Genomic DNA, 20,309 nt, shown 5'->3' on the forward strand with positions numbered 1-20,309 from the left:
TCATTTGCACAGATTACCAGAAAGAGATTTATATCCTTAAAGGTATAGAAGCCATATTTGATAGCCTTGTCTTTTCTAATAGATTTATTCCTCCATTTTCTAATTTATTAATGAAAGTGATACAAAATCTTAAAGTATATAGCGCTTAAAAAAAAAAAACCCAGCCATACCATGCCTTTTACGTAGACAGAGAAATTTTTTGTTGTTGTTATTGTTTTTTTCAAGGAAGATATTGAAGCAAATTTATTTAAAAAGAATTTTAGGGAATCATTTTTTTAAAAAGCATTGAAATTTTGCCCTGCCAGGAAAATCTTAGAATTCAGGTTGACCTTTCTGTTACGGTTCAGGTTTTAGGCATGAAATTCTGTAGTAAATTGAAATTAAAGTGTCACATTTTCCAAATTCCACTGTTTGACATCTCCTTCCTTATTCCTTTGAGGATAATTTTAGAGTTTCTCCATGAGGGCTCCTGCCGCCCACTTCCTACACCACCTCACCGCCCACTAAAACCTTTTAATGTGCTTTGAAAGCACAGAACCACGGTTGCTAAGAGACACCTGTGCTGAGTGCACTTTGTTTTAGCAAGATCAGAGGGAAACAAAAGCAAGGAGCAGTGTTATCTACCACTACCTGGGATTAAGTCAGGTGAGAAATGGGTCTCTATTCGCTTCTCAGTCCCTACCAGTTGCCTCCTCTCCCCTTCACTTCTTATTCCAGTCTTTCTTACCGTTTCTGGAGAGAGTTGAAAGCACCCCTTTGAGCACAGTTAAAGAAACACAAGCTGGACAATGAGCCTACATGGACTTTACAGTCTTTTTTTCCTGGGGATCAGAAATGCTTGAGGCCAATATTTGCAATTTGAAAGGAGAGATAAGTCACTCGCAAACCCATATATTATTCTTGTCCTTTTTTTTCTGAAACACAGGCAAAAGGAATAGTTGAATCTAGGGAAAATTCTGGATGTTTACTTTCACAACGATTGCTGTGTTAATCAGGGCAAATCGTTCCCTCCTCTAGGAAAGGGGCAACTTATTACAGAAATTAGTCAAGATTGCTAAAAGTGGGAGAAGTCACTGGAATAATCCTTATCTACCTTCCTCTCTTTCTCTTTTAAATTTCAACCTGCCTTTTTGGTTTTTGGAAACCCTGGTGGCTACAGCTGCTAACCAAAAGGTTGGCAGTTCGAATCCACCAGGTGCTCCTTGGAAACTCTATGAAGGCCGTTCTACTCTGTCCTATAGAGTCGTTATGAGTCGGAGTTGACTCGACAGCAACGGGTTTGATTTTGGTTTTTACGTGAAAATAACAGACAAAATATTTTCCTACTGAAATCTTTCCACCTTCTTAAAGGTGTTGGGGTTCATTTCAAGTTGAGTGTGTATAATATATAAGGAACTTTGGTGTAAGGTTTTGAAAATTACTTGACTTTTGTGTTCTTACATTCCTGTAAAAGGGGTTAAAAATGGCTTCAAACTCCCTACCTCACAGGCATTCAATGAAATGTCCCCGCAGTGTGGAAAACAGATCGTGAATTAATACCTTTTAAAATTCCAGCCCTTTTAAAAAATAAACTGTTTTATTAAGACAGAAATGTAGAGGAAATTAAATGCTTGATGTCTTAGTAAGTGACCAAAACGTGAGAGGATCATGAGGAAAAATCAAGGAAATGACGAAGGACCTTGCATTGTCTTTAAAAATTTTATTGTTACCCACCTTTCCTCATGTCTTTATATTTTTGTTTCCTAGTAACATCAGCTGGGCAGGTTGAAGGAAAAGCAATTTCACTGATGCAAAAAAAAAAAAAAAAAATATTGCAGATGACTTTGCAGACAAGACTTCATAAATTAATTACTGATAACATGAAAAAAGATTGGGAATTATAGCTCCTTGAGCTGTTTCTCTTAGAAAGTCAAGTTCAGCGTATAGAACAGCCTGTGATTATAAAACAATCAAAATAAGTGAGAAAAATATTATAGTTCATTGGCTGACTACAAATTGGTACTGAGTTCTCCCTGGAAGACTTTTCTTTGTCACTACTTCTTCACAAATGTTACACTAAGTTGATATAATCAGATTACAAACGTGCTCACTTGAGGACACTTTTCTCTTTTTTCATCCTAGGGAGAAGAAGCATTCTGGATATGATGTGTAAAAACTGGATATTAATTTCTACCACTACTCCCAAAAGTCTGGAAGATGAAATTGTGGGAAGACTTCTAAAAATTTTGTTCGTTATCTTTGTTGACTTCATGTCCATTATATATGTATTTATAACTTCTTAGAAAGCTGTCTTCCCTTACTTTACGTGTACGTTTCATACTGAATACCAGTGAATAAAAATTTGCATTTCAATAGGAGTGATTTTAATTTGATAACATCTCTAATTTATTCCATGAGCCCACAGGACAGTATAACAACAAAGATATGATTTATCAGACATTCACATAAATTGGAGGGGAAAATTTTTCTTCTAGAAAGTCTACATCCCTGAATCATAAAACTTTCTGATTTTTAACACGGTTGTTGCTTGGTGGATTAACTAAAACTTGTAGGTGAAATTACAAGTGAATTCATTTTTTAAAGATTTATACCAATGTGAAATTTTATGTGGTTCTCTTTTCAACACACCAGACTTACAATATCAGGTGCATCATCTTTACATACAATATACCAATAGCTTATATCCATTCTCATATAATATTTCATCTGTTCATAGGTAGGTTGTTTTTCTTAACCCTGAGCAATTAAATAAATGAGAAATGTTTCTACTAATAAAAACTTAGAGTTTGGAATACCCATTGCCGTCCAGTGGATTCCAACTCACAGGGACCCTATAGGACAGAATAGAACTGCCCCATAAGATTTTCAAAGAGCAGTTGGTGGATTCCAACTGCTGACCTTTTGGTTAGCAGCCACTGCGCCACTTAAGCCCCAGAGTTTGGACTAGAAATACTTAAAAGATGCATTGAAGGATATTTAGCATATTGCCTTCTGTGGCTTAACTCCTAGTAACCTCTCCCCTGGTGGTGCAGTGATTAAGAGCTCAGCTGCTAACCAAAAGACTGGCAGTTTGAATCCACCAGCAGCTCCTTGGAAACCTTATGGAGCAGTTCTACTCTGTCCTATAGGGTCGCTATGAGTCGGAATCAACTCCATGGCAACGGATTTGTTTTGGTTTGGTTTAACTTTCCCCCAAGCTCTCCATATATGTTCAAACACCCCCTAGGGGGACAGTGTCAACCATGGAGAGCCACTACAAAGCCACCGGTAGCATCTCAGTTTTATAGATGAGAAACAGGAGGCACTTGAAGCTTATGTCACTTGTCTAAGCCTGTTCTTCCATGTCCTACAAGGTGCTATGGCCTTCACCTTGGTGCTGGTGGTACCATCTCTCCTACCCACCCGCTGCCTTCCCTGAGAGTATTTACCTGCTACTGGCATTTCCCATCCATGGTAGCAACAGGATAGGTAGCACAGTGCTTATCCAAAGGAGGGGCTCAAAAAATAGTAATGAATGAATGAACAAACAAATGAGAGCAGAGAAAACTGCCTTCTTTCCTGCTTGGATCAAAACCTGAAGGAGAAAAGGAGAGAAAGAAAGAGAGAAAAATACTTAAAGAGGTTCTTTCAGGAAAACAGGGCGTTACCTGTATTGACTTTCTATTTAGGACTAAATGCTCAAGTTATATTATTTTATGCAAAACAGTAATCCTAAAGGCAGGTTGTTTGTTGTCCCCATTTTACAAACAGTAAAACTGAAACTTGGAGAAATTATGCTAGCTCGAAGCCATAACTAGGAAGTGGCAGAATCAGGTCTTGAGCCTTCACAATACGTTCATAAGACAAATAGGAGTCCCTGGCTGGTGCAAGTGGTTAACAAACTCTGCTGCTAGCCGGGAGGTTGGAGATTTGAGTCCAAACAGAGGAACTTTGGAAGAAAGGCCTGGGAATCTACTTCTGAGAATTCAGCCAATGAAAATCCGATGGAGCAGAGCTCTACTCTGACACACATGGGGTCACCATCAGTTGGAAGCGACTTGACAACAAAATCCGATGGAGCAGAGCTCTACTCTGACACACATGGGGTCACCATCAGTTGGAAGCGACTTGACAACAATTGGTTCTAATAAGTCAGGTTAAAAGCCAATCTGTAGAGCTCAACTTTTTTTTTTTCACAATAATGCTTAAACTACACTTTATTCAAAATCCTAGTACAGTTTTAGTGTTGCCCCTGTTTATTTTCTTACTCCAGATTCAAAAATATTTATCAAGAAGAAAGACAAAATTTGCCCTTTTCTCATGTTCAGTTGGACACTGCATTCGCCTCCCTCGTTTCCTTAATTCCTTCGTTTTCTCACAGTGAGTGTTAAAATATAACTGTTGAACTTCTGCTTTCTAAACTATTGAAAAAAAAAAGGTCTCTCTGTCCTTCAGACTTTTTGGGTTTTTACACCAGACACACAAGCTAAAAAACAAAATTCCGATTTCTTCCATGTGATGACCGTCTTCTCAGATTTGGCCCAATCATTAAGGCAAGATTTCAAAAGAGAGCTAATGAGGTGTGAAGGGAATCTGGGACCTTTGAGACACATTTAACTGACTCTTACTTAACCTTTCAGAAATGTTGTATATTTAACCATAATCCAAATAGAGGCAAATTGAACATTCACTGTAACAGAAAATCCCATTAATTTTTTTCTCCAATAAATTGTCAGACCCTTCCTTTTGGGTATAAGGGTCACCTCCTGTTGATATGACATGTTTCTCCCCTATTTCTTCTATGTGGGGTTTGTCTGAGCCCAGGTAAGTAAAGTCACTCCCATCTTCAGGCTGTTTGTTTTCTTAGGAGCTTTCTGGCAATAGGCGACATGACAAGAAGAACAGACTCAAAAACCACACTGCCTGGGTTCTAGTCCTGGCTTCATCTCTTAGAGTTTGATAACCCTGTGACTGAGCTTCCTTTCCTAGAAAATAAGTGCCTATGCCAAAGGTTTGTAGAGATGATGAAATGAGGCCAGTGCTGTAAAGCTCTCAGTGCAGTGCTTGAAATAAGGAAAAACCTCAATCCATGTGGGTTGCTGTTATTATCCTCAGGTAGGGGCAGATGGGACATGGCTTCCTCCAAGCTGATGTCAGTGAGCCTCAGTTCCCCTGCCTGTTTTACTCTTCTACCTGTACTTAGAATGACCTCACATTAACCCAACCCATTGGGCCCAAGAGCGTAATGTGTTCCACTGGAGCCTAGGCGTAGTTCAACTCCACAGCATGGGGTCTTTTGGTGCTCAGTGTGTAGCAAACATTATGTAATTTTATCTGTACTAGCAAGTCTGAGGTAGTCCCATTTTATAGATGAGGAATGCAGACTCAGAGGAATTAAGTAAAATGCCCAAGTTCACACAACACTCCAGCTAGTGGTGGCCCAGCTAGGGAGTGAGAAAACCAAGACCCCCACCCCCAAAACTGGAACCATTGGCCTCTAGAACCCTCTTCTGAACTATTCAGTTATTCTGCTTGTATCAGGCCAGAAAGCCTAATTATTTCACTGGTTCCTCACTTGGAAGGCAAGTGGTTGTATTACAATGAAGCATCCGAATCCTACACTTAAGGATTCAGTGTTCCATCTACCCCATATATGTCATGAAGTCTTGCAATGCATTGTCTACCCACTTTACAGGCAGCTCTGTCTTCTCTAAGGCATCAGTGTATAATAAAACGCGTAAGCATTCCCCAGTCTTGGAGCGCCATTGTTTTACGTTATCAAATGTGAAGTCAGGCCTTGTAAACGTGAGCCTCAGCTCACTGTTCTGTATTTGGTAGACAAGGAAATTAAAGCTGTATCCATAAAATCATTTTAATGTTAATTTTTAAATAAGCGAAATAAGCTCAAATGCCATTTTGAGCAATTTGTTTCCAAAGAATTCACAAGTGACATACAGGTAAATGTGCTGATTACTTGGGCTTAATGAAATCTTTCGTGTGACCACACTGTACAGTTAATGAAGCATTTAATGTCTCATTAAGGGTTGTAGATGGTCTAATGCTAGAGTGTCCACTTGCATGAAATGATTTACCAGAAAAATAACCAGATACTCGTTCTGAGTAAGAATGGACAACTCTTAGCCCTGGAATAAAGTAGTAGACATGACTGGGATGAACTGTTTCTGTGGAGACTGGGGATAAGGTTTGAAAGGGGATCTTAAGTGTGTGGTGTTTGTGTGACCACTTAGGCCCAGGTTGTTTTTCTGGGTGGTCCTTTGCAAGGCTGTTGTTTGCTGACCTACTAACTGAGCGAGCTGAGGGCAGGAAGACATGCAGGCCAGCCTGAGATCAGCAATGAGCCCAGGCTTATTTATAAACCCTAAGAAAAAGTTCCTGAGCATGCATCACCATCTGACCTGGGACTAGGCAAGGGGAGATTAGTGCAAGAGAGCGGGAAGTCCTTGGTTGCCAACTGGGTTTCCAGTCTGAACTGTTTACTCTTTCAGTCAGGAGGTGGCTACAGTTTGTTCTTGGAGCGTCAGTGTTCCTGGATGCTTGTAGAAGGTGTAATGTCAAGGTACAGAGGCTGACCTTTTAGGTGTTGTTTATAGAAATTAATTGCGACTTGAACCATGGAGATCATTTACTCACTAAATATCAAGCATCCACTGCCTATCTGGTAACATTGTAGGTACAGGGATATACTACTGACCAAGGAAGGCAGGGTTCCTGTCCTCGTGGAGCTTGCTTTCCAGTGGGGGAGGCAGACAACAAATTGATAAACACATGAGACTTTCAGGTAGTGTAATTGCTGTAGAGAAAATAAAACAGAACAACAGGAGAGAGAGTTTGTGTGGGGAAGATTACATTAGCCAGGAAGATCTAAAAAAGCCACTCCTGAGAGGGGGATACTGGGGTGGAAACTTAGTGGATGAGGAGCCACCAGGCAGAGACCTGGGAGAAGAATGAGCACTTCAGATGCAGAGAATAGCAGGTACAAAGGCCCTGGGGCAGATAGAACACAGCACAACATTAGAAAGGCCAGGTTGACTGCAGCTGAATGAACAAGTGGCAGAGCTAATTCCTCAGGATGATAAAAGCCAGCTTTGATGTAACTTGTCTATTTGTCCACAAGCTGGATGGTGAGGGCAACTTTCTCACAGCAGAAGGTAGAGAAACCATGAGAACCTCTGGTGTTCTGTGTCCTTTGTGCCAAGGCACATCACAACTTACACTGAACTGCACTATCTCTGAGGGTCACAAGTTTTCCTTGGTTGTTCCAGGCTGATCATGTCCGGCCTCCGGCTCATGGCAATTTTAGGAAGCTCCACCTCTGCTAGAAGATGAAATAAATATCGTGCTTTTATGACAGTTGTTAAAATATCATAAGCAGATAAAATTTCATCTGCTGTAGTTTTATTGGACATAGTGGTGTGCTGGTTAAGTGCTATGGCTACTAACCAAAAGGTTGGCCGTTCGAATCCACCAGGCACTGCCTGGAAATTCTGTGGGGCAGTTCTATCCTGTTCTATGGGGTTGCTATGAGTCAGAATCAACTCAATGGCAACTGGTTTTTTTGGGGGGGGTTTTTTTGTAGTTTTATTGAGGTGTAATTCACATCCCATGCAATTCATTCATTTAAAATGTACGATTCAGTGGTTTCCAGTGACTTCACAGAGTTGTGTAACCATAACCACAATCAGTTTTAGAACACTACCATTATTCCAAAATGAAACCCCATACCCCTAAGCCATTTGTCCATTTCCCCAGCCTCTGGCATTGACTAATCTACTTTCTGTCTATGGATTTGCCTATTCTGGACATTACATATAAGTGGAATCATATACTATGTGCTTTTTTGTAGCTGGCTTCTCTCATCTTGACATCATGTTTTCAAAGTCTATCCCAGTTACAGCATGTATCAGTACTACTCCTTTTTATTGCCAGATAATATTCCCACTGTATGAATATATCACATCTTGTTTATCCACCCATCAGGTAAGGGATATTTGGGTTGCTTCCATTTTTGGGCCACTGTGTTATGAACACTGTGTCCACTGGGTATATACTTAGGAGTAGAATTTCTGGGTCACATGATAACTTTATGTTTAAACTTTTGAGGAACTGGCAGACTACTTTACAAAGCTACTGCAGCACATCTGGAGTTTTTCAAGCGATTTTCACCTGGTCTCTAGTGGAAAAAGAACTGCTTTGTTACCCAGATAATCCTTAGCATTTTGAATATTAAATGGATAGATTATGAAATAAAGTCTAAAGATTAAGACTTTTGTCCTTTTCTTTGTTTTGAGTTTTAAAAATTTCATCTGTTTTCTTTAGATCTCTATTTTATGTCATCTGGCAATAACACCTTATTGTTTGGGGTCCCTATTGCCCACTTCATGTTATTGCAAATAATCCTGCAGTGAACATAGGTGTGCAAATGTCTGTCCATATCCCTTTTATTAGATCTCTAGGGTATATACCTAGGAGAGGGGATTGCTGGATGATAAAATATTTCTATTTCTAGCTTTTTGAGGAAGTGCCATACTGTTTTCCATAGTGCTTGTACCATTTTACAGTCTCACCAGTAGATAAGTGATCCAACCTCCCCACATCCTCACCAGCATTTGTCGTTTTCTGTTTTTTTTTTTTCTCATCAGTGTCATTTTTGTAGGGGGTGAGATGGTATCTCATTGTACTTTTGATTTGCAATTCTCTAACGGCTAATGTCACAATGGTCTGTCATTTTCTCGTACTGCCAGTATTTCCCATATGCGTGTGAAAGCTGGACAATGAATAAGGAAGATTGAAGAAGAGTCGATGCCTTCGAATTACAATTTTGGTAAAGAATATTGAATATACCATGGACTTCCAGAAGAATGAACAAGTGTGTCTTGGAAGAAGCAAGGCCAGAGTTCTCCTCGGAAGAGAGGATGGCAGGACCTTTTGTCTCATATATGTTGGACATGTTATCAGGAGGGACCAGTCCCTGGATATGGACATCATATTTGGTAAAGTAGAGGTTCAGCAAAAAAGAGGAAGACCCTCCATAAGATGGATTGACACAGTGGCTGCAACAATGGGCTCAAACATAACAATGATTGTGAGGATGGTGCAGGATGGAGCAGTGTTTTGTTCTGTTGTACGTAGGGTTGCTATGAGTCAAAACTGACTAGACAGCACCTAATAACAACAATGACAATGGCTAAAGATTTCGAGCATCTTTTCACATATTTGTTAGCTGCTTGAATGTCTTCTTTGGTGAAGTGTCTGTTCATGTCCTTTGTCCATTTTTTAATTGGATTTTGTCTTTTTGTTGTTGAGTTGTTGAAGTTTTCTATATATTTTAGAGATTAGGTGCTTATTGGATATATCATTCCTGAAGATTTTTTCTCAGTCTATAGATTGCCTTTTTACTCTTTTGATAAAGTCTTTAATGAGCATAAGTATTTAATTTTTAGAAGGTCCCACCTATCTAATTTGTCCTCTGTTCATGTATTTGGAGTTGCAGTAAAACAAAACCAGTCTCATAATTTTTTCCCTATGTTATCTTCCAGGAATTTTATAATTTTAGCTTTAACATTTAGGTCTTTGATCCATTTTGAATTAGTTTTTGTGGCTGGCCATTTCATCTTAAAAGTTAATTACACTAAGTTTCTGTTGGGGTGATGAAAAGCTTTTGGAAATAGGGTTATTGGTAACACAATGTGGGGAATGTAATTAACGTCATTGAATTGTACACCTAAAAATGGTTAATATGGCAAACTTCTTGTTATATATATTTTACCACAAAAAAAATCTTTAAAAATGTAATTACATAAGAAATTTCTTTCATTTCCTTCAAGTACCTTAGGTTAGGTAATGAAGATCTAAGTTAATAAGAGATACTTTCTCTTTGGGGGTAATTAGATTTTTTCAATTAATAGTGTTTGGATACTACATTATGCTAGGTATATGTGAAAAGATATTTTCCTTGCTGTTTTCTACGTTAAGAGGTTCACTTAACTAGTTGTGTGGTTGGAGGTATATGGTGCACCATGACAGATTCCTGTAGCTCAGTTCCGTAAGTAGATCCTTTACAGATTGAGTTTTGGCTTTTTGTACTCATTATCTGCATACTTCTCCCTATAAAATATACCATTAGGACCACACTTATTAAGGCACACTTATTGCAGATCATAGTTATCAGCATAACAAGTGTTCCATTTGGTCTTTCTTTTTCCACCCCACTGCAACCTTCCTATTGTGATTTTTTTAGTGGTATCTTGTAACACTTTGGCTAAAGAACCTATTGAAAAATAACCTTGACCAGCCAAAGAAAAGTTGAACTAAGAGCCTTTGCAAGAATTACACCTAAGTCAGACTCCAACTCTTCAGTTCATTAAGACATAATTGATGGATGTACCCAAGTTGTAGAAATATTGCTGTGATTTGGAGTCAGGGTGATGCTTGGAGAATGTTTCAAGGCTACTTAGCTAAAAGATTAATTTTCAAACTCTGTTGATCCTTGGACTTTGTTGATTACCTGGAATGCTTACCACACCTGCCTGCTACCACACCCTCTTTGAGTGCATTTCAAGAACTCAGGTGCCAGTTTTGATAAGACCATTGTCATGGATTGAATTATGTCCCTCCAAAAATGTGTGTACCAATTTGTCTGGGCCGGGAAACCCTGGTGGCGTAGTGGCTAAGTGCTATGGCTGCTAACCAAAGGGTCGGCAGTTTGAATCCGCCAGGCGCTCCTTGGAAACTATGGGGCAGTTCTACTCTGTCCTGTAGGGTCGCTATGAGTTGGAACCGACTTGACGGCGCTGGTTTTTTTTGTGTGATTCCCAATATTGTGTGATTTTCCTATATGTTGCAAATCCTGCTTCTATGATGTTAATGAGGGAGGATGAGCGGCAGTTGTGTTAGTGAGGCAGGACTCAATCTACAAGATTGGATTGTATCTTGAGGCAACCCTTGAGATATAAAAGAGAGAACCAAGCAGAGAGATGGGGGACCTCATACCACCAAGAAAGTATCACCAGGAGCAAAATGTGTCCTTTGTAACACCAGCTTTACTCAGGTCACCTCCCTGATCCAAGGTAAAGGGAGTTTCGCTGGGGTGTGCCCTGCACCATCTTTTATCTCTCAAGAGATAAGAGGAAAAGAAAGCAAGCAGCAAGGGACCTTGTACCACCAAGAAAGCAGCACCAGGAGCAGAGTGCATCCTTTGGACTCGGAGTCCCTGTACCTGAGAAGCTCCTTGACCAGAGGAAGATTGATGAGAAGGCTAAAGGAAAGAGGAAGCTTTCCCCTGGAGCTGACACCCTGAATTTGGACTTTTAGCCTACTTTACTGTGATGAAATAAACTCTTTTTTAAAGCCACCCACCTGTGGTTTTTCTGTTACAGAAGCACTAGATAACTAAGATAACCGTTAAAGGATATTTCATATGACACCCACCCATAGTCATTGTCAATCTGTCGATGGATATAATTTCCTTCATCTAACTATGTATATGAGAAGTAGGATTGGAACCCTGGTTGTAGCAAGGTTCTTTGGTATGCTCATAAAAGCAAGCATTTACTGTGTTTTAGGTTATTCTAAGCATTTTATCCTGTTTAATTCATTGAATCTTCACAACTACCACATCAGGTAGCTACTACTATCCCCATTTTACAGACGAGGAAATAGGTATAGGGAGGATAAGGAGCCTCACAAGGCAACACAGCTAATAGGTAGCCTTGGCTTTGGGGTCTGAGCTCTTCTCCTTTATGCTTTCTGCCTCTTGTCATTCAATCCCTTGGGGCATCTGTTTCTTCATCTGAAAATTTAGCAGATTAAATTCTACATTGAGTGTGAGCTTGCACTTGATAATCTCCAAGGTCCCTTTCAGTTCTAAGGCTCCAATTCAAATTTAGCAATTTCACAAAAAGCATTTGTAACCCATGTGTGGCTAAGAGAAATTAGCATGGCACAAAATATCCTGGGAGTGTTAAAAATACCCAGCCCTGTGCTATGGAGCAGTCCTTCCCAACCATAGCTCCAAATTGACCAAAATCTTCCTATGTTCTCCAATTTGCTTGTTGATTTTATTCTATCCTGCCAAGAGATGGGAGCAGGAGAAGATTATCCAATAGGCTTACCCAGATCACTTGTAGTCATGTGGTGAAACCCATGTGAAACTCTGTTGACTACAAATTAAGAGGTAAGCACAGGTAAGCCTATGCTTATCTTGTTTACTGGCTCATCTGCACTTGTCAGGGATTGTAAATTTGAAGAGAGGCTTCGATTCTGTAGAAAGGTGCTGTGGGGTTTGGAGAGAGACAGATGCCAGCCACATCTAGAAGCAGAATCTTGTAAATGGTTAAAAAAAAAAAAAAAATGTGAAATTGTCCACTACAGATGATCTGGTAAGTGAAGTAAGTACCGTGCTTATCTTGCCTATTGGATAATCTGCCCCTGGATGGAAGCTGTTGTTTGAAATCAAAAATCCCATCCCCTGTTTACCTTTCCACTTTCTACAAGTATCCTGACTTTGAATCATGTATAATTACCCATTGTAATTCCCTAGTGTATCATTCAGCAAATGCTCTTCTCTTTGTTTTGGAACACTCCCCTTTCAACCCAAACGGTGCTTCCATTTTTGTGATCCTCTAACACAGCGCAAACGCTTTGGCTGAAGTACTTAGCACATTCTAGTAATTATTTACCTCTCAGTCTTTTCTCCTAGATTGCAAACCCATTTGCTTTTCTCTATTGCCTGTCACAAAATAAATAATAAGAATTATTTGGTAAATGGATAAAAAGAATTGTCAGTATATTTTGTAGTCTATGCATGAAGCCTTATGTTATAGACAACAAGTGGGGCACAGGTCCTTAATTCAAGAAAAAGACCTAAAGTTGAAGCTAAGTGAATCAATATAAAATGCATGAGACTGACATAAAGTGAACTGTTGATGAGATTAGAAAAGACGAACAAAATATTTTGAACTGAAAAATTATTTGGAGCTGCTGGAAACTTTGTTAAGGAATTCACTTAAGTCAGACACCTAGGGTATGGCACACTTTTTTTTAAAACTGGCACTGTTTCATAAAAAGATTCCATTTACTGGTCTTAGGTTTACTTTAAAAGAGTATTAATCTACCCCACCTGTATTTTCATAAGGAATTGGATCTATTTGTACATTTGAACTTAACAGTCTACACTTGGGAGTATAAACCCTTTTTCTTGTAATCCGTTATCTAACGTGGTTACATCATAGATGATGTAAACTGAATTTGTAACACACACAATTCCATGAGTGAATTAAAAATGTGGAAAACGGTCCTAAACTGTCCTGGACATTTGAGGGAGTTTTATCTGTCCCTCCTTCAACATGTTTATGGAGAAACTACTATGTGGCAAGCGTTGTGCTGGGTCCTGGGATAAAACGGTGAAAAAGCACCAGGAGAAGCTGGTTAGCCTAATGTTCTGGACTCACACTGCCTGTGTTTGCTTCCTATCTCTGCTGCTTTGCTGCCCTCTGATTTTGGGCCGCTCGCTTAACCTCATGAGGCCTTAGTTCTCCACCTATAAAATGGGTACAAAGTGGAAGAACTACTTATGCCTTATGGGATTAAATGGGACAATGCTTATAATTACTTAGAATAGAATAGAACTTTGCACAGAGTAAGGCAACTGAGGAATTTGAATGATCTGTTGCAGCAAATTAATTACTGGCAGTTTGAGCATGTATCCTTATTAGCTCTTTTGGTCTTTCATTCATTCAGCCATGTATTCATTCAACTAATGCTCATTGAGCAAAGTTCTACTCTGTTCCAGCCACTGTGCTGTAGGGAACAGTGATAAGCAGGACAAGCCAGGTACCTGACCTATGGTGCTTAGAGTTTAGTTGTGTAAACAGACAATAAGAGTATTCCAGAGGTCGTGAGTCTTATATACGGAGATGTACAGATAGCTGTGGAATCTGGTGCTAGTGACAGAGAGAGTTGTTTTTGGTCATGGCCTTGAAACCATGCAATGTAAGCCAATGAATGTGAAGTAGAAGGTGGTGTAATAACGTGCACACGCAAAGACATACACGAGGACGTGCTCATTCCGTGTGATTTTGCATTTCTGATTTCCGTTTTCATGAGAATATACAGTTGTGATTCAGAGCATGGTTCTTTGTAGCCAGGCTGCCTGGATCCAAATCCCAGCCCCACCACTCACTAACCATGTGATTTTCATCCTGGGTGAAATGGCAAGGAAAATAATAGTCCTCACTTCTTAGAGTTAGGAGTCCCTGGGTGATACAGAAGGTTAAGTGCTTGGCTGCTAAAGGAAAGGTTGGTTGGAAGTTCAACTCCACCCAGACGTGGCTCAGCTGAAAGCCCTGGCCACTTACTTCTGAAAAAGCAGCCACTGAAAACCCTGTGGAACACAGTTCTACTCTGACATACATGTGGTCGCCATGCGTTGGAGTCAACGCCACAGAAACCAGTGGTGGTTCTGAGGGTTACTGTGAACATTGTTGTTGTTGTTAGGTGCTGTCGAGCCGGTTCCAACTCACAGCAACCCTATGTACAACGGAATGAAACACTGCCTGGTCTTGCGCCATCCTCACAATTGTGGCTACGCACGAGCTCATTGTTGCAGCCACTGCGTCAGTCCATCTCATGGAGGGTCGTCCTCCTTTCCCTCACCCTTTACTTTTTTTACTTTATCCAGCGTGATGTCTTTCTCCAGGGACTGATTCCTCCTGATAATATGTCCAAACTATGTGAGATGAAGTCTCACCATCCTTACTTCCAAAGAGCATTCTGGTTATACTTCTTCCAAGACAGATTGGGAGCATTAGATGAGTTAATTCATATGAAATGTCAGCTCTTAGTGTCCTTGGAGCATTTTTCTAAGGTACAGTGTAAAGAGCATAGGCTTAGCAATCAGCCAGGCCAGGGGCTGTGCCCCACTCTACCACTCATCGATTGAATGTCTCAGGCAAGTAACAATCTTTCTGAACCCCAGTTGCCCCATATGTAAAGTGGAAATAACAAGACGTAATCACACAAGATTGTCTTGAGGACTAAACAACATAGTTCATGGCAAATGCTAGGTACTCAAGGAATAGCACTGATCTCTCTTCTGCCTTTCCCTAAGGTTAAAAATAATTTGAACCAGATAGTCCGATGAAAACCAACAGAAAGGTGAAATGACATTCTAGAGAACTATAAGTAAAAATATGATATAGTATGTCTTTAAGATCATTTTTAACATTTGAAAACTTGTCCTTTTAAACAAAGCTCAGTAAGCATAAAAGGGAACACTTTATCCACATCCGTTATTTTCTGGTCTTTTAATGTGAGAGAGTGAAATAGAATGATTAGATTTTTTTGTAAATGTCTGAGCTAGCACTGTGAAAACTCTAAATTCTGTTGTTTTTAGTGATTTTTATTTCAAAGTGTGGTGTCTTTGTAGCTGTGATGTCACTCATCAACAAGGAAGAACGATGTGTTCAAAAGAAATGAAACCTGCTGTGGCGTTGTAAGTCAGGAAGTGAAGTCTGGTCACCAGGCGAGGGCCGGACCAGGGGCTTAGATGCTGCAGAAACGCATCCACCCTCACCACCAACATGTCTCTGTACCTTCTGTGATTCTGCTTCTCCGCCAGGATGAGGCCTGCAAACACTTTTAGGTTAATTAATTCCTCCATCTCATTCTCTGAAGGACTGTGGCAACAAATGGCCTAAGAAGGGAGGGAACTCAGAATATTTCACAAGTTAGAAAATTCTTAATGACTGCCCCGTAACAATAATATAGGACATGTAGAATGGAGTTTCTCATCAGAGTACCACCTCTGTATCAACTTTTCTTTCAATACTTCTCCCAGGTTTCTTTTCTTCTCAAGGGAGTTTCTTAGATCCAGCTTACCTGATGACCTGTCTTTTTCTCTCACTCCAACTTTGTAGAAAGTTATCAACTTCTGGGCTTGGAGACACCCAGAGGCCCAGTCCTGTGCAGAGCTGTGGAGCCAGCAAATATTTAACTCCTCTGACCCTCACCTGGCTAGCAGATTTTACATCTTCACTTCACGGGGGGTGAAAACGCTGGTGCCTCTAGTCTTGCCGCTACCAACACCCCTCTCGGTGATCATTCATCGGCTAAACGTCAGGATTAAACCAGATCTCCGTTCTCTTGTATGCCTACTTGCTCTGTTGAGGTGTGACTGCACAATGAAACTTCACAAGGAGGTGGGGGCAATTTTCACATTCCAGCCTGCCAACAACTCCCTGAACCAAGCAGTCATTGTCCCTGGAGCCGGATTCTACACTCTCCAAGTTCTCAGGCAGCCTCTGGCCACTTCACTTAGTACTACAAGCTTGGCTCTACAGTCATTTGAGTCTGCAATCCTTGGGATCAAGTCTTCCTCTAAAGCTGGGACCACGCCTATGGGTGAGAAATTGCTGGCTTTCAGTCCTTAGTTGCTGGGAGTGCTGGCCACTTACTCTCAGAAAGAGATCTGTGAAAACTTGGTGGAGGTGAGCATGGGGGTGCAACAATTTCAGAAACCAGTCAGTGGTTGTATAAATATTTTTCGAGCAGGGCTTGCTTTTCCCTAAAATAAAATTTCATATATTTGACATGAACAATGATTAAGATGACAAGTGCTCTGGTGGGTAGGAGGTATCTGAGTTGAAGAGATGGTTTTCTAAAAATACCTTTTACTGAAATATATACAGAAAAGTACACAAGTTATCAGTGTAGAGGCCAATGCATTATCACAAAGTGAACACAGTTGAACTGCAAACAAGGTAAAAAACAGAAGATAACACAGAGCCCTATGGTGTCCCTCCTCCTCCTCAGAAATGAGTTTTTGATGGAATCAACAGCCTTACTTCTCCGTCTTTCCTTCCAGAAGACATTATTGGGGCCACCTCCCTCTCCTTACCGTTACTCCCCCCCGCCCCCCACTCTTTCCCCCTTTCAAGACAAAGCAAACTAATATCAACTAGCATTGGTGTCCTCTTCCCCATAGCCTGAAAGTCAGTAAATTGGAGGGAGAGGAATGGTGCGGGGCAAAGGGGATGAACCATCTGCCAACTTATCTGTACTATAAGAAAACAGGACACGTGTTGCCAGATTACACAGGTTTTTTTTTGGACTCTCATCTCATGTGGACTCCATGATACAGGCAAGGCTCTTGGAACCTCATTCCCATTTTATAGATGAGGGAACTGAGCCTTAGGGAGGTTAGGTAGCTTATTTGGACTATGAAATGGATTCTTCGTAAGGTGTGGAGTCTTTGGTTAGAACCAGGGGTATTCAATGTTTAAGGGGAATTCTTTTTTTTTGTAATTTAGATGGAGGATTACAGAATAAACTATTTTCTCATTTAACAGTACACATATTGTTTTACGACATTGGTTAACAACCCTACTACATGTCAAGACCCTCCCTTCTCGTCCTTGGGTTCCCTATTACTGGCTTTCCTGTCCCTTCCTTTCTTCTAGTCTTTGCGCCTGGGCTCTGTGCCCCTTTAGCCTCATTTTGTTTTATGGGCCTGGCTAATCTTTGGCTGAAGGGTGAACCTGGGGAGTGTCTTCATTACTGAGCTAAAAGGGTGTCCAGGGGCCATACTCTTGGGGTTTCCCTAGTCTCTGTCAGGCCAGTAAGTCTGGGGATATTTTTTTGTGAGTTAGAATTTTGTTCTACATTTTTCTCCAGCTCCCTCCAGAACCCTCTACTGTTATCCCTGTCAGGGCAGTCAGTGGTGGTAGCTGGGCACCATCTAGGTGTACTGGACTCAGTCTGGTGGAGGCTGTGGTAGATGTGGTTAAGGGGAATTCTTACTCAGCAGGTGGATGGTCTCTTTGAGTCCTGCAAACTGTTCACACTGAACTACTAACTGAGAGGTTGGTGGTCCAAATCCAGTTGGCAGCACCTCTGAAAAAAGGCCTGGGGATCTGCTTCTGTAAAGATTGTTGCCATCGTTAGGTGCCATGGAGTCGGTTTTGACTCATAGTGACCCATGTGACAGAGTAGAACTGCCACATAGAGCTTTCTTGGCTGCTGCCGTTACAGAAGCAGATTACCAGATTTTTCTCCCATGAAGCCACTGTGTGGGTTCCAACCACCAACCTTTCGGTTAGCACCTGAGCTCTTAAGCATTGCACCAGCAGGGCTTCTACAGTTTTCAAATTATTAATTTCCCACTGAAGTGCATAACAGACCGGCATAAGGTAGTGTTGCCCCTGGAGCAGAAGATGTGCCTATCTTCTGAGTGGTGAGCTACAGATGCGTGTAGACTGCCCCAATCCGGCGGCAGTGATCCTCTACGCGGATACAGCACGCATCCATCTCGGAGACCCACCCCACACCCTTCAGCCAAAGATATGACTGCCTTGTCGGTGCAGTTCACCTGCCGGCCAGACTAAACGTCCCCAGATGCAGCCTCTCCTCCAGAACACGCTGTGTGCACTACGGGGGCGTCCTCCTTTCCCGCAGAGCTGTCACAAAGGGCAGCACTTGGCATCCTTACTCCCCACTGCGCAGGAGCACCGACTCCACAGAAGTTCTGGTGCCCGCTTCCCGGGATCACTGCCAGCTGGGTATACAGCTCCGGGCAGGAGGACGCCTGGGTCCACGGCGGACTCAGGAGCCAGGGAGACCAGGGATGACTAGCACACATTTCTAGAGTCGGGTTCTCCTCAACCGCGCACGGTCTTTGGCGGGCTTGACAAGGGCACGCAGTGGGCGGCGGGGGCGCAGAGGCGCCGGGGGACGCGCGTGTGTGAGCACCGCCAGGGCGCCTGGCTGCCTGTGCCCAGCTCTCCCGCGGCCTTGGTGGCTCCGGGCCGGGCCGGGCCGGGGCTGTGGCTGGGGCAGTGCCCTCCCTCCGCCTAGTCCCGCCTGGCCTGGCCCGGCCCAGGGCCGCGCGAGCAGGCGCAGCGCCCCTACAGCCCGCTTTTCCGCTTCCATCTCCTCCGCCTCCTCCTTCCCCCAGCCGCCCGCGCAGTCACAACCGGTTCAGACTGGTCGAGGTGTCCCGCAAAGAAGAGAGAGAGCGGAAAAAAGAAAGAGAATAACTTCCCAGGGAGGCGGAGGAGAAAGAGAAGGTGGAGCCCGGAGGAAGGGGCTGGCTTCCTCTCTCCATGTGCCCGCCGCCGCCGCCACTGGGCTCGGCGGGAGCAGAGGGCGGCGGCTCCCGGGGTAGCGAGTAGCTGGACCGATTGCCCAATACTCCGGCGGGGGCCCGGGCTCCGGATAAATAGCCGCCAGGCCGGCCCGGTGCTGCAGGGAGAGCGGCGGCCGCGGTCCCCACCGCACCACCCGCCCGGCCCGCGCGGGGCACTGCGCCCCGTGCTGCGCCCCGGAGCCCCGCCGAGGCCAGCACCCAGGTAAAGGGCTGGAGCCTTCGGGGAGGGTTCCACAGGTCAGCCTCCTGGAGACAAGAAGTAACCCTTCGATTCTGAGCAAGAGAAGAAGGAGGAGGAGGCGGCGGCGACGGCGCTGTCACCGGCGGCCCAGTAGCCTGGAACGGTTTCTTGTTTGGAGTGTGTGCCCAGGGGTGAGAAGGTTCCTCTTGTTCCAGCGCGCAGCCTTCAACATCTGCCTCTTTATGGGGCGCTTCTCCACAATAGGCCAGTTTTCCCAGGAATCCGAGGCCAGCATTTTGCACGGAGTTGGAAGAGAGAGAAAGGGGCTTCTAGGGGAAGACGATGGTCCGGGATGGGAATCTGGGCGGAGATCTGTCCTGAGACTCCCCAAGATAGCTGCTGGGGCTGCTGGTGGCAGAGGGGGAGGAGGATGTGCTACTCGTGTCCCGGAGGACCCCGAGGTCTCCCATCTCCCTGACTCGGAGGGGTGCACGCAGGTGTCTCCGAGAGGGCCTGGGTGGGGGCAGCTAGAGTGCCCAGAGCAGAGTTGGGGCGCCCCGGGTGCTGCTGGATTGCAAGAAAAGCAGGTGCGCAGGGTGGCGGTGCCAGGTTCAGCACCACCGGGTCAGCCCCTTGGAGAGCGCAGCAGCCTAGCCTTTGCGAGGGCCGCGGGCTGCATGGCACCTCGGGTCACCAGAACACCAAGCGCGAACGTGGCAGAACTTGACGCTTGACGCTCCATCTTTGGCTCGTCTTGGTAACCTACCCTTGCTTCAGCAACCCCAGAGACTTTGGAGAAAGCTGATAACCATTTAAAATTGCTCATCAATAGCAAATCAATGCTTTACCTTGTTATTGGGTCGTCAAGTCTATCCAGCACAAACTGTCTCGGAAATGTAGGCAGGATTTACATTAAATATTGTAAGTTATTTGATGTAACAATTTTTTTTAACCAATTTCCTGGGCCCCAGTTAAATTGGGTGTATT

General features: G+C 42.9%; 2 protein-coding genes across 4 annotated transcripts in view; both read left to right on the top strand.

Annotated features, from left to right (window-relative positions):
* The first annotated feature begins 2,141 nt into the window (after positions 1-2,141).
* MRLN (myoregulin) lies at positions 2,142-2,282 on the top strand. Its single transcript, XM_049855567.1, has one exon. It carries the CDS (start codon positions 2,142-2,144, stop codon positions 2,280-2,282), a length of 141 nt encoding a protein of 46 aa, XP_049711524.1.
* Positions 2,283-18,830: 16,548 nt separating this feature from the next.
* Positions 18,831-20,309, top strand: part of SLC16A9 (solute carrier family 16 member 9) — a 53,943-nt gene continuing 52,464 nt past the window's right edge. For 2 of the 3 annotated variants that reach the window (XM_049855332.1, XM_049855329.1), the window contains exon 1: positions 18,831-19,343. The gene's annotated coding sequence lies outside the window, so the exon portion shown is untranslated. Of the gene's footprint in view, positions 19,344-20,186; positions 20,244-20,309 lie in introns of those variants that run through there. The other variant, XM_049855331.1, reaches the window with a different exon arrangement.

This window comes from Elephas maximus, chromosome 16 (genome assembly GCF_024166365.1).
Source record: "Elephas maximus indicus isolate mEleMax1 chromosome 16, mEleMax1 primary haplotype, whole genome shotgun sequence".
NCBI lineage: Eukaryota > Metazoa > Chordata > Mammalia > Proboscidea > Elephantidae > Elephas > Elephas maximus.

Bases quoted from the DNA above. Each gene is read 5' to 3' on its own strand.
- MRLN (XM_049855567.1), top strand. From the start codon at position 2,142: ATGATGTGTAAAAACTGGATATTAATTTCTACCACTACTCCCAAAAGT.